Source organism: Stegostoma tigrinum, chromosome 24 (genome assembly GCF_030684315.1).
Source record: "Stegostoma tigrinum isolate sSteTig4 chromosome 24, sSteTig4.hap1, whole genome shotgun sequence".
NCBI lineage: Eukaryota > Metazoa > Chordata > Chondrichthyes > Orectolobiformes > Stegostomatidae > Stegostoma > Stegostoma tigrinum.
The window spans coordinates 29,018,295-29,033,621 of NC_081377.1; the positions used below are offsets into that span (position 1 = coordinate 29,018,295).

At 44.8% G+C, this 15,327-nt stretch overlaps 1 protein-coding gene across 1 annotated transcript in view; it reads right to left on the reverse strand.

Annotated features, from left to right (window-relative positions):
* The window catches only part of e2f2 (E2F transcription factor 2), a 54,684-nt gene that overhangs the window by 19,140 nt on the left and 20,217 nt on the right, over positions 1–15,327 (reverse strand). Inside the window, exon 2 of the mRNA XM_048558431.1 lies at positions 1,179–1,284. Coding sequence (XP_048414388.1) covers positions 1,179–1,284 — 106 coding nt within the window. The remainder of the gene's footprint in view (positions 1–1,178; positions 1,285–15,327) is intronic.

Genomic DNA, 15,327 nt, shown 5'->3' on the forward strand with positions numbered 1-15,327 from the left:
TGATAGCCTTAGACAAAGATTGAGGAGGCCATGCCTGTATCCTCTAGAGTTTAGATAATGATAGAGATGCTTTCACATAGGCAAGGGAGCAAAACGCTGACATTTACAGTAATAAAGCTCAGAAAAAGGCCATTCAATCCATCATGACTATGGTGGCCATTTAGTTAAAAAAAATAACTTAGGCTAAACATCCTATTCCTCTACTCTTTCTCAGAGGCCTAGCAAATTTGAAAATAATGATTGAAACCATTTACACCCTCCTATCAGGTTGTGGATTTCAGATCATAAGTCGCTGCAAAACATTTCTGTTCAACTCCGCTATGCTCTGATAACCAAACTCCTCACTAGTGGAAACAGTTCCTCCCTATTTAACTGACCAACAAACTTCATGTGGTCCTGTATCAGCCTTGGAGAATAATCCAGACTATTCTAATGGAGGTCCCTGGATCTCAGTACCATTTCTGAACACTTTCAAATGGTAATAGCTGAAGGCCCCTCCATAATTGGAGGCTAGAAGTAGCCCAAAAGATAGTAAGAACTGTAGATGCTGGATTCAGAGATAACAGAATGTGAAGCTGGAGGAACCCTTCCTCCAAACCTGAAACGTCCACTTTACTACTCCTCTGATGCTGCCTGGCCTGCTATGTTCCTCCAGCTCCACACTTATCTAGAAAGAGCCTTGGTCTATTTTAGGATGAATTGCTTTGTGTAGATGATCTCAGTGGGGATGACCATCGGCTACAGACAGCTGAGCGAATTGTGGAAAGCTGGGGCAGGGTGGGATAACCCCTCTCAACTCAATTCTTCTGCCTTCACCTGAAAAGTAATAGGCCCTAGCAGAGTGTGGCTTGGCTAGTTCCAGTTGGCCTCATTCAGCAGTTTTAGACTGTGAACAGTTGTAGCATATTCACACAGCTCCTTGTAAAATCTCTTCAGCCCAGCCCTTTCAAAACGGGAAGCGAGGTCCCGTGATCAACAGCTGAAAACCCAAACAATAACTGTTGGCTCAATGAAGTAGAGTGGGGAGAACAGAAGCTACAAATAAGTTCTAAATCTCAGTTTCCCCCAAACCCAGGTCCGATCAACTTTAAAGAGGAGTTCAATTCCACAATCAGCTGCACAGAACCTGGATACGCCTCCATTTTTCACCTTGACACAGGACAATGACAAACTCTTACTTTTCGGGCTAGGTATCCTGGCAGGCATTTTGCCTTTGCCTTTGGGAGTTCGAAATTCTGGTAAATACTGATGCCCACTGTCTTCCAAGTCCAGTTTGCGTTTTGCCTGGAGGGGGAATAAAAAGGATCAGAGATTTGATTTAAGCTCTTAAAAGAAGGCTACATTTTAAAAATTTCCTGAAGTTATTCAGCTCCCATGCCACTCAAAACAAAAATCAGAAGACAGCCCTGTTTTTAAACAAGGCTCGCTCAACCACCCCCATATTCATGTCCCACACATCTATTCTTCAACAAGAAGCTAGATAGCAAGTATTCAGCTATGAGAGGCAGACAGATATAATTCCAACCACTTTCAACAAAGTAGAGACAAAATAGGATGAGAACCACTGGCAGGAATTTCGGCCCAAGGGATTGGTTCAGCAGTCAGTTGTACAACTAGCACAAACTTGGAACACACCAAGTTTGCAGGCAATTCCAAAAATGTGTTTATGCAAGTCCATGCCTGAAAGAATTTTTAACTGGTTAAGAGATACTGTGGGTGGCAGAGCTAGATGTTAGATGGGCTCCAAGCCTACTGGCTCTTTCAGGTTTTGTGATGCAGTGGTAATGTTCCTACTGCTGACGCAAGAGACCTGGCTCAAGTCTCCCCTACTCCAGACAGGTGTAGTAACAGTTTTGAACATGTGGATGAACAAACATCTATATTTGGAGTATTTGATACAGTTTCTTTATTTATTCACAGTTTGCTATTCCATTCAAATTCACTATCCTGCCTTCCAGAAGGCTCTTTACAGAATCATAAGGCCCCTACAGTGTGGGAGCAGGCCACTCAGCCCATCAAGTTCACACCAACCCTCCCAAAAACAAAAGCATCCCACTCAACCCTATCCCGAGCCTGCACATCCTTGAACACTATTGCTATGCTAAATTGCCCATTCCCTTAACCTGTACATCTTTGGACTGAGGGAGGAAACCGGGGCACGGAGGAAATCCACACAGACACAGGGAGTACATGCAAACTCCACTCAGACAGACAGTCACCTAAGGTTGGTATCGAAACGGGTCTCTAGTACCATGAGGCAGTAGTACTAACTAGTGATCTGTTGTCACCCATTTCTTCGTTATATACCTTTTAATACAAGCAATGGATGAATTCTCAACACCAGTTCACTTTCTCATCTTTAAAACCCAAGTGTTTAGCATGATATTAAATCACAATCGACAGACAGATATATAAGTCAATGTAGCCATGAGGGCTGCACTGGTGGAGGAGAGTCAGAGCCAGAGCCCCACCTGCCTTTTAGGTGACTAACAGAGTCTGCACAACACTTCCTCAAAACATAAGCAGCAAAATTCTTCAGTGTCTTGACTAATAAATACCCCTTCGACAATTTGTTAAAAACATGTCCCATCCCTTACGATGCAGCCAAGATGAACTTACAGAACAGGTGACTCATCCTTTCCAAAGCATTTTAGCATCCAGAAGTCATGAAAAGATGCTACTTAAATGCAATTCTTCCTTCAAATGAATGGCCTTGAACATTCTGAAATGTGTACACTATTCAAAGAGGAGACCCAGTTTGGTTATGCACACTGCTGTAATTTTAAAAAGTGCACTTTAATTATACAAAGTGATAATATTTACATTCTGCTGAATGGCAACAATTTTATCTCAAGTGACAATATGCGGGCCCAGCTAAATAACATGAAAACAGTCGCAAAAACAAGGTTGAAAGGCATGGAGTGAATGAATGAGGGTCAAACAGTGACCAGAGCACACACCCTCCTCCACCTCATCCAGAGAGAGGTCCGACAGCCTCATTAAAAGCAGCAAATTCCTGCAATGACCCATCAGGAAAATGCGCCACCCAACTAGGCACAAAGTAGTCGGTCGGTCGGTCGGTCGGTCAGTCATCGGGTCAACCAGCACAGAAACAGACACTTTGGTCCAACCAGGCCATAATCCCAAACAAAACTATGATAACCTAGCCCCACCTGCCTATGCTGGATCCATATCCCTCCAAATATTTCCTATTCTTCATTTACTTATTAAGTGTCATTTAAACATTGCACCATTACCTGCATCCATCACCACTTCTGGAAGTTCATGAACCACTTAAAAAAAAAGGCACCTCATGTCATTTTTGAAAAAAAAATCTTTCCTATCTCACTATAACATATGCACCCTAGTCTTGAAATTCCCCACCCCAAGTAATGACAGTTGTACCTTTCGTTTGCCTTGCCAGCTGATGGACGTGTTCCTGAAGATCAAAACTCTACACTTCCACCCGCATGACACCACATGCCAGCCAACATCTTTACATTGAACGACCGCCCACCCTCAAAGCCATGCAATCCCAATTCCAAAGCCAAAGCCAAACTCAAAAGCCATGCAATCAGTCTGATTCTCAAAAACTCCATTGAATTCTTGTCCCCTATTCAAAACTGACTTGTCGCTGTTCACTACCTCACCTCCAATGAGAGGCGTGTGGAGAATTTAATTGACCCAATGATATTTTATCCCCAGAATATTTTTGTTACTGCAGCCAAAGCACAGAGATTAATCTCTAATTCCTCGAGTCCAATAAAATCCGAAAAGTTTGGCAACGCAATTGTTGTAGAGAGGGACAAACAACAGCCAGGATCTCAACCAGTGATTCCTGTCAACACAGATGTGGAGAGCGGGACTCCACTGCAATGCTCACGCTTACTTCTAGGCACAACTGCAAGAAGCAGCTATTTGACAGAGAGGCAATGCATCTAGGAAAAGGGAGGAGGGCTCAGCAGCTGCAGGGAAGGAGGAAACCAGGAAGGAGTGCCCAAGAGTTTAGAAGCTAAATCGTTGTAATCATTAGCATTTCTCATTCATCCCAAAATTCTGTAACATTTATAGTGCACGCTCTGGCTCTGAGACAAGTCACACCCATAGCTCAGCAGGCCAGGACTTCTGCAGTTCTGACTGTACAGGAGCCCACAGCATAAAAACAACCGCACAAACCACACCAGAGGAGCTACCACACCTTCAGAGGGCTTCAAAACCACAAGATATCGTGGAGGAAAACCATTAACTGCAGCCATTCATCACTAGGGGCGTTGTCACGGCGAAAGCCTTTTTTTGAGGGGCGATCCCACGCTGCTTGGCTGGATTCCAAACCCAGGTCTTCTTCCCAGGCACATTATCACAAAATGTGGCAACTAGAGCACCTTGTTCATTTGATCTGTCACCAAAAAAAAAACCTCTGTACCAACCCCACTCTCTCACTGAGACAGGCAGCCAACCACTCGAGTTGCTACAGACAAGACCTCACTTCCTCCCCATGTCATCTGAAGATTTTATTAATGACTTGGATGAGGGGATTGGAGGATGGGTCAGCAAATTTGCAGACGACACAAAGGTTGGAGGTGTCGTTGACAGTATAGAGGGCTGTTGTAGGCTGCAGCGGGACATTGACAGGATGCAGAGATGGGCTGAGAGGTGGCAGATGGCGTTCAACCTGGATAAATGTGAGGTGACGCATTTTGGAAGGTAGAATTTGAAAGCTGAGTACAGGATTAAGGATAGGATTCTTGGCAGTGTGGAGGAACAGAGGGATCTTGGTGTGCAGATACATAGATCCCTTAAAATGGCCACCCAAATGGACAGGGTTGTTAAGAAAGCATATGGTGTTTTGGCTTTCATTAACAGGGGGATTGAGTTTAAGAGTCGTGAGATCTTGTTGCAGCTCTATAAAACTTTGGTTAGACCGCAATTGGAATACTGCGTCCAGTTCTGGTCGCCGTATTATAGGAAAGATGTGGATGCTTTGGAGAGGGTTCAGAGGAGGTTTACCAGGATGCTGCCTGGACTGGAGGGCTTATCTTATGAAGAGAGGTTGACTGAGCTCAGACTTCTTTTCATTGGAGAAAAGGAGGAGGAGAGGGGACCTAATTGAGGTATACAAGATAATGACAGGCATAGACAGAGTTGATAGCCAGAGACTATTTCCCAGGGCAGCAATGGCTAGCACGAGGGGTCATAGTTTTAAGCTGGTTGGTGGAAAGTATAGAGGGGATGTCAGAGGCAGGTTCTTTACGCAGAGTTGTGAGAGCATGGAATGCGTTGCCAGCAGCAGTTGTGGAAGCAAGGTCATTGGGGTCATTTAGGAGACTGCTGGACATGCATATAGTCACAGAAATTTGAGGGTGCACACATGAGGATCAATGGTCGGCACAACATCGTGGGCTGAAGGGCCTGTTCTGTGCTGTACTGTTCTATGTTCTAAGAGCTGTTGATTACTGCTCCACAGCCCTAATAATTGCATTATTGGAGCAGAAACGATGCTCAGGAAAGGGCGGTGGTTGACGAGGCTTCAGCTGAAACCCTTGGCCAGTATTTTCAGGAGCGAGAGGTAATTCCAGCACTTTACCACAAGCCAGTGAGGTCACCAATGGAGGAACAATTAGATGTAAAAGATGAACCAGGCAGCCAGCCATTGTTGGAGGAGCGCAGGGATCGGAGGACTGTAGGAGATGAGAGGGAAGGGTGAAACCACAGAGGCTTTGAAAACAACAACGGCTCTGCTGGTGGGCGAAGAGAGTTTATTTCCCTTTTGGCAAGAATCTCAGCTCAGAAGGCATAATCCAAGAGTAATGAGTCTTCCAGTAGGGATAGAGATGAGGAGGAATTGGAGGTTAGTGAAGCCATGGAATTCCTTTCTAGAGATCTGTCAAGGCTGGGATGTTAACTATATTCAAGGCAGAGATAAATTTTTAATCAGTAAGGGAACCAAAGGATTATGGAGATGAAGCAGGAAAGTGGTATTGAGGATTATTAGGATCAGCCACAATTTCACTGAATGGTTGAGCAGACTCAACGGACAGAATGGTCTAATTCATCTCCTGTGGCTTATGGTCACTGTCCTAGCATGTCACATTGCTAAACAGAGGCCTTAGTTATCCCTCAAAACGCAGAGGAGGGGTGAGGGGTGTCATGAAGGATCCAGTGCTCTCTTCTGCGTCGCTGGATTGTAGCTGCAATAAAGTGTAGCTCAGCCATGCACACACAAAAAGAAACCCAAACTCTTCCCGCAACAAACCTTCAGTCTGGCCATTGAATGATTGGTACGCAGGAATTGCGTACCAAGTGCAGGCTGAAAAAAAGGTTTTATTTCAAGAACACTCCTTGCAGCATTACCAATCCCTGACACCTGCAGTTCCAAGTCCAACGCTGAACAAGTATAAAATGGGCCAAGAAGCCTTCCCTTCCTGCTTCACAGGGTTCTGCCCCCTTTCTGACTTGTCGTTATCATTTTGATGGGGCCTACTAACCTCGATGGCATCTTTCTGCCAGATATCCTGAGAATCGAGGGGGACCTCTGGCCAGCTGAGAGGCACACAGTGCTCGGTCTGGGTCTTCCCCTCATCTAGTGCTTATGGACACAGGCCCTTTCCTTCACAGGTACAACAGAAACTTGAAGTGACATTCCTTCTAATATAGTACATCACTTTCACACGTAGCTAACGGCGTCCAATTTTATTTCAGAATGCTCGCAGTCCTATACAAGTATAGGTCAAAATCAAAAGATTGGGTTGAGTAGTGTCTTGGAGCAGTAGTGTTCAAGGGAGTGATAATGGGAACTGCAGATGCTGGAGAATCCAAGATAACAAAGCGTGGAACTGGATGAACACAGCAGGCCAAGCAGCATCTCAGGAGCACAAAAGCTGACGTTTCGGGCCTAGACCCTTCTGATTAAGCTCTCTGATGAAGGGTCTAGGCCCGAAACGTCAGTTTTTGCGCTCCTGAGATGCTGCTTGGCCTGCTGTGTTCATCCAGCTTCACATTTTGTAATCAGTGTTCAAGGGAGTCTAGGTGAGGAATTCAAGAGTTGAGACATACAGACACCTCGCTCCATTTCCTTCCACGCTGGCTAACCTACTGCATGAATGCCTTGTTACATTCCAACTTTATCCATTTCTACTTGACCCCATTTCCACGGGTTCCCCGCTACCCCCTACCTATCTCTCTCACTCTCTTAAACCCCACCCCCCCCATCCTTTTAGCTCTGCCTCAGTTCAAAGATCATTTTTCCAGAAGCATGCTCCAATGGCTCACACCTCAAGCCCACTCGCCAGACACAGTTGGAATGCCCCCACCTCCAGATGACTGCCTTGCTGTAGTCTCACTGCATGCTGTTCTCAAATTCCCAGAGCCTGTTCACACAGCTAGATTACTCCAACACCACGCACACTTCCCAAACTCTGGCAGTGTCACTGCGCATTCTGGTCTGTCTTCCACCACCCCCACCACTATTCAGCTTCGACTTGCTGAATGATATCTTTTCTTCTGCTGTACCATGAATTATGTTGGTGTTGAATAGCACTGTCACAGCCACACAATGGGTTCCCAGAGACTCCCAGGGCAGCTCAAGCACTTTAATCATCCAACAGCTTTTAGGTAGCTGACATTAGCAGTGGCAATTGAATAAAACAAAAAAGTTTCGATCCAGCAATTGCAGATCACTAGTTTTGCAATAGGTACACTGTAAATCTACTTTTTCACTTCCCCCACCCCCAAATGGAGGGTCCCAGACATTTTATGCCCTCTGATAGAAGTTGCCAGTTACCCATCAAATTAGGGCCAATCTTTTGCAGCACGAAGCTTTCCAGGAACTGGGCATGAAACTTAGTGCCAGCCTAATTGGTACCAACCTAGTTGGTAGCATCTTAGCCCAAGAACACAAGTTCCAACACAGTACTGAAGGAGTGCTACATGGTTGTAGATGCCAACTTCCAGAGGAGACATTAAACTATGGCACTTGTCCGCTCAACATGATACAGAAGATCCCTTGGCACTATGCAGAGGAGAGGCCGGGAAGTTGTCTCCATCATCCTGACGAACATTTGTTCCTTAAAATCAGCAGCAAAATCTGGCCATGATCACACTGCTGTTTCTGGGAGTTCGCTATGTTTTTAAATTAAACTATATCCCAGGCAGCAAACAAGACTCTTCAGGGCAGGTGCCTGGGCCTTGTCAACAATTTACAGAAACATTCCCCAATTTGCCAACAGCTATATTAAGTCATCCAAAGCTCAGCTAGGAGTGTTAATTAGTTCAGCACTTTAACCAGAGAGAAGCCTGACAACCCTTGGAGATGTCTGCATTCCCCAATTCTGGCCCCTTGAGCATCCCTGGCTTCCTTTATTCTATCACTGACAGCTGCACCTTCAGCTGCTTAGGTTCTAAGCTACGGAAATCCCTCTTTAAACCTCTCCGCCCCTCACTCCTCTTCCAAATTGCTTAGTTAAAACCGCTCTCTTTGAGCGAGAGATAGTAAGACCTGTAGATGTCACTAAACACCGTTCCACCTCCCTTCTCACAGCCCCACCCCTCCTCTCCTCTCTATTTCTGAGCTCCCTTCCCCCAAACCCCCCTCCCCTTTCTGAAGAAGGGTCTCAACCCGAAACATTAACCTTCCTGCTCCTCTGACGCTGCCTGGCCTGTTGTGTTGCTCCAGCTCCACTCTGTGCTCTCTTGGAGTGAGGTCCCATTTCAGTATCTTGCTGCATGGTTTACTCAATTATCCTTCTACGAAGCACCTTAGGATGCTGCACAAAGGTAAAGGCAGTGCACAAATGCAAATTTGTTTCGATGGATTCATTCTCATTTTTACCTCCAACATGGGTATGAGCCCATTTCCTATCTCAGCAAATAGTAATGGCAGTGGAGCCATGGACTTGAGGAAACCCTCCAACCATGGGCACAAGGAACACTCCACGTTTTATTTCTCAGTGCTCGGAATTAGTCTGTCAGAAGACTTTTGAGATGTTCTGCATATGCTGATTGTCAAGGCATCAGGGGAGCTACACAATTTGCAGGAATCATTGATCCTGGGGTAAGAGATAGTAGGAACTGCAGATGCCGGAGAATCTGAGATAGCAAGGTGTAGAGCCGGATGAACACAGCTGGCCAAGGGGAGCAGGAAAGCTGACATTTTGGGCCTAGGCCCTGAAGGGTCTGTTCATCCAGCTCAACACCTTGTTATCATTGGTCCTATGGTGTTGGGACCTCCACTCATTCTAGCACTCTGCTTACATGTGGCTGCCAGGGATGTGGCGGATAGGTGATAAGAGTATGGATCTTAATATTTGTTCCTGACTGCAATAGGGGCAGGAGGCAGCCATTCTATCCCTCAACCCCATGCTGCCTTTTTAGTTAGTTCATAGCTGACCGGCATCTTAACCGAGATTCTTTAATCCTCAGCAAAACTCTAATCAAGCTCAGGGTGGGGGCTTCCCAGTCGACTCCCATCGTCATAAACTCCCCCTCCTTCCACAGTTTCATCAGTGTTTGTGGAGAGGGTTTCAGATTTCAGCATGGCAACACAGACCACCCTCAGGAGAATCAATGACTCCCCAAAGCGATATGCTGACGTTTTCGTGGCACTCTGGTTGTTGTGGCTTCCATTATAGAAACAGAAGAAATTGCTGGAAAATCTCAGCAGTTCTGAGGAAGAGTCACTGGACCAGAAAAGTTATTTTCTTCGCAGCTGCTGCCAGACCTGCTGAGCTTTTCCAGCAACTTCTGCAGTTCTTCTGGTTTTTATGGATTTCACTCCGTTGCTCACTAAGCTGCAGGGTGACTCAACCATTGGCACATGATTGTATCAGGAAAATGAACAAAAAAGGTCTTCACAGAAAAAAGAAATCACTTTACTCTTTCTGGTCTTTAAACCATCTTACTGCTCGAGGTGCATTTTGCAATTTGGGGTTCACTGACCTTTACCCTGGTTCTCCCTCTGGGCCCAGGTTTCAAATGGCCTTTCAGTGATCTTAACATTGCAGGCTCTGCAGAGAGCTGTCGCCAACTTGCCTCTGCAAATGTCTTTATTGCAGAGCCTTTGGTCAACATCAGTAACGTAGCAGTAGTGTGCTGGAACTTCAAGCCAACACATCTCCTTACACTGCCCAGGAGTGTGCTTTGCCATCATGGAACAGAAATGGAGACTTGGATAATAGACACTGGAAGCTGCAGAGAATATTAGTCATTCAGTACTAACGGTTTACAAAAGATGTGCACTTATAGTCTCTTTAATGCAGGAGAACAGAATATCAAGGAACAGCTACATGCAGAAGCAATGGGTGCTGATAACATTCCCAGCTGTGACTCTGATGACTTGTGCTATCAAACTATCTGATTTTCCTGATGAAGTGATCAATGTGGATACAATTACAATGTTAAAAAGACATTTGGATGAATATATGAATAGGAAAGGTTTGGAGGGACATGGGTCAAGAGTAGGCAGGTAGGAATAGTTTAGTTTGGGATAATGCTTAGCATGACTGAAGGGTCTGTTTTCTGTATGGCTACAACACTGGCATCTACTCAACAATGTAGAAAAATGCCTAAGTATATCCTGGACACAAAAAGCAAAACACATCCGATTAAGCTAGTCACCAACTCATGTCAATAACACCATTCATCAGATGATAGAAATTGGCAATGCTCTCAAATGGTACTTATTTAGCAGTAACTTGCACATAGACACCCAGATTGGGTTCTGCCAGGGCCATTTGGCATCTAGCCTTATCCAAACATGGACAAAAGAGCTGAATTCCAGAGATGAGGTGAATCCTGCACATCAGATACAATTTACATTAGCAGCAATAGTCTTTTAGACTCTGCACATTATTAGGCTCCTATATAATTTGGAAAAAGGGCCTTCACATTTAGTCAGCTGATGAGGTCCTGCCCCTTTAAAGAGCAGACCCCAAATTATTGTAAGAGCCTGAAGCAAGAAGGAGGCTCACCTGCATTGTTAACAATCATCCGCTATCTGCCTCTAACCAAAATCTTCGATCCCTGCCCCAATATTCCCGTCCTTCAGATGCATTACACTTTGTTGCCCCAATGTGTGCCACTGGCTGGCCTCCTCTTTAGGTGGTCGTTACAGGGCCCAACAGCAGATGTGATTCGATGAAAAAGGTGGGCCTTTGACCTTTAAATCGGGACTCTCGAGTGAATAGGCAACAGTTCAATGTCACTGAATGGATTTACTCAGGTTTGAGGTAACACCGCACCATGACGGGGCTACACCTGTTGGCTATCACCTTGACAGGTGTGTGTTTGTATGCACATGTGCATACGTACCACTTAGAGGGAGGGGGAACCTCAGGGATAGGAGGAGTGAGAAAGTTATTCTTTCCTTCTCCCCTTGCAGCCCAAATCTCCCCAGCTCTCAGCTTCAGAGGGTTTAAGAGTACCTGTAAGAATTATAAGCATGCTTACACTATTAGGGGGCACACAAGTGGAAACTGCCAATCCAATAACTTTTCTCAAAATCTACCAGAGGTACCCACCCTGTTAATCTGAAGGGAAAAATGCACCATTAAAATTATGCTGTTTGCACAATTAGAGTTCACAAGTATCCAAATTAAAAAGACTATTGCTTTATTTTCAGGTCACATCTTTAACTTTAAAAAATGCACAGTACAAAATTACAGGATCAGAGTTGGACAGACCTCAGATCAAATCAAGACTGAAACCCTAGGAGGGTGAGCAACGCTACCGATGTTACCACCAGTCACTTTGGTGGGACTGGAAACCGCCTTGCAAAGGACAGATAAACTGGTCAGTGGCAGAGCCAGAACCAGGCTGGAGCTAGGACCCTGCAGAAGGTTTGCTTATTCACCTCCTGTCACTCCGTTTTCCGTTATGTGTACGATGCTGCAGTTGTTAACTCCCGAAACACTCCAACAGGAATGCTGTGTTGGGGTAAGATAGTCAATGCCTGTCAAATGAACCGGGAAAGGACAGACAACTGGGTGGAAAGGAGATGGGAGATAAAATTATAAAAAAGGGCCAATAAACAAATTCAAGAGCAGGGGTGGGTTGATTGATGGTGGAACGTTTCCCCTGAAGTGTCCACTCTACACCTTCCTTCCTGCTCTTCTCCATAATCACTAAAGTCTGAACAGCAAGAGCTTATATTGTTTAACGCTGAAAGGCGCCTCAGCATTGTACCCGCATCCTTGGCTCAGTGGACAGTAGCCAATCGCAGGCGGAAGATTGTGGGCCCAAATCTCATTTGAGACCGGAGTGTGCAGACTGACAGAAGTGGTGCTGATCAGGCCAAAAAGGAGATGTTGGGACCTGAGGCATTCAAAACACCACATCTCCAACTGCACAGTCTCAACAGCGAGGTGGTGTGCAAGGCTCAGATACAGTCGACACTGTATAACAGCACCAGGACTAGCTAAGTTACACTGCAGCTGATGCAAGAAACTGGCTTCAGTTCATCAGCACTAGGCCCTGGCAATGTTTAAGAGGGTGTCAAACTGTACTGTGATCACAGTGTCCAAGGTACAGCAAGCAGCTGTACTCCACGAGTAGAAATGCTTCACAGTTAGAGAATCTCAACAAATAAAAACAGGAACGTTTGTTCAACTGGTATGATTGCGGTTGTGTGATCCACTGAATGGCAGAACAAGTTGAGGGCTTAATAGCCCTATTTGTATGATTGTGTCTTCAGAAAGCTCAGTCCAATGATAATAAGCCCCATGAGGAGCCCAGCGAATGGAACCTAAATCAGATTCTGCTTTTGCGAGAGATCAACAGCATACATAGGTGTTGGATGAGGACAACACTGACTGAATGAACAAACTGCTGACGACATGAAGACCCCTAGAACAGTGAGCTGAACATGACCAAACTCTGAGGAATCATAAGAGACTCAGAAAACAAAATTATTTGCCTGTCATTGTATTTCTGTTCTGTATGCAACTTTGCTGTAGTGTTTCTCAACCACGCAACAATAGCTGTGTCTCAAATTGCCAGCCTCTCTAGGACATCCAGAAGTTCTGGGGGAGAAAAAACAAGCACTACACAAATGCAAGTAGGAGAGACAGTTTCAAAATGGCAAGGTACAACCTTTCTGAAACAAAGGTCAAAACATGTTGGAACATTTTGCTGAAATAGCTCGAAACTTCAAGTCTAGAACACCCACAGCTGCCCCCAATTGCACAAAGCAATTCACTTCACACAAATGCCCAATCTCCTTCCAACATCCCTTTCATCAGTTCTTTAACAAGATCCCCTCTAGTCATAAGCGATCCAAACACATGGGTCTTTAATGAACAGCCTGCATTTCTCTAGCACTTCTTTTAAAAAAACCTCAATACCCCAAACTGATTTCTCATTGATTTGTTTTTGAAACAAACAGTTGTTATTGGAACGCAAGAAACGTGGCAGCCAACTTTGAACACGGAAAGATTCCACAAAACAGCAACATGAAGAATAAGTGAACTTTGATAAAAATATGAAGTGATGCCCATTGAAGGGATATAAATATTAGCCTGGATACCACTGACAACTCTCGTTGCAGTAAGGCTCCCCAAACTGTATGGCTCCAGACCTCTTACCCCAAAATGGTTAAGCTCCCGATTGAGGGATAAAAGGAACAAAAACAGAAGTTGCTGGAAAAGCTCAGCAGGTCTGGCAGCATCTGTGAAGGAGAAAACAGAGTTAGCATTTCAGGTCCGGTCACCCTTCTTCAGAATTGATGAGGGTTGGTCTCTGGACCCGAAATGTTAACTCTGTTTTCTCCTGCACAGATGCTGCCAGACCTGCTGAGCTTTTCTAGCAACTTTTTTTGTTTCAGATTTACAGCCACTGCAGTTCTTTTGTTTTTTGAGAGGGATAAAGTGACTGGCTTCTCTTCATTCAGCTGTAACCCCAACTTCTTTCAATTGGTAGCAACAGGTTAATTTAGAAGGACATCCTTCCCTTAGGAATACTTTTACCTCAGACCAAGTTTTAGATCGTTTTAAACGGAGTCAATTTAACCAAAAATTTTCTTGAGGTGATAGAAGAGTGAGTTTATTAGTCTCTAAATGCAAGAAATAATGCAAGACAAAACACAGTTATGAATAATGGGGTATAAAAAAGGTAAGAAAATTACAGAAGATATTCACAAGTTAAATTGGAGTTCATCGTGAAAAGTATACAGAAGAATGCAGTGACCATTATGTTATACATGTCGTGTTGACGGTGGGAGCTAATACTGGACTTAAAACATACTTTGCTTTGCAGGTTGATTGAAGTTATTTTCAATAGTGGCTGGTTAGTAGCATACAGAGCAAAATTAAGCTGTTGTTTCTGACCTGCAGTGCAGGGGTGCTCAACAGTCACAGCTATAGAATAGCTATTACAGCACACTAGTGTATCAGCTGCATACACAGAATAGTGGTTACAGCCAGTTTTAAGTCCTTTTGTAGACACTTGAAAGAGTAGTACACAAAACATGCCTGGAGATGGTTCCCAATTGAGAACAGTAGTTAGCCTCATTATTTTTCCAGTTGACATTTCCGATTCTGCATAGGTACCCATGATATGGAGGTGCTAATGTTGAACTGGGGCGGACAGAGTCAGATTTCAGCTGACAAAGGAGCAGCACTCTGAAAGCCTGCGATGTGAAATAAACCTGTTTGACTATAACAGTGCCCTGTGATTTCTGACTCTGCACAGGTGCGACATTGACAGGATTCTGCCAGTCAACTTAGATAACAAGCTGTAGAGCTGGTTGAACACAGCAGACCAAGCAGCATCAGAGGAGCAGGAAAGCTGACGTTTCGGGCCTAGACCCTTCTTCAGAAATGGGGAAGGGGTTCTGAAGTAAATAGGGAGAGAGAAGGGGAGGCAGATAGAAGATGGATAGAGGAGAAGATAGGTGGAGAGGAGACAGACAAGTTAAAGAGGTGAGGATGGAGCCAGTAAAGATGAGTGTAGGAAGGGTGTAATGAGAGTCTCTGAAGAGTGTGGAAAAGGTAGGAAGGGTCCAGGCCCGAAACGTCAGCTTTCCTGCTCCTAAGATGTTGCTTGGCCCGCTGTGTTCATCCGGCTCTACACTTTGTTATCTCAGATTCTCCAGCATCTGCAGTTCCTGCTATCTCCAGCCACGGAACTTACACTTGCAGTCATCTTTTGGCTGCAGCACTTTTATTTAAACAAAAAGGACACGCTGGAATTAAAAGTTCAATATATCTGTAAGTACTTCGAGGTCTTGAGGTTCTAATGACTAATCAATGTTCCCTCCCAGCTCTTCCTCAAACCTAGCAGTGAAGATGGGCTTCAGTCCATATTTGCCACCAATGCCTAAAATTACGCATTCAAGTT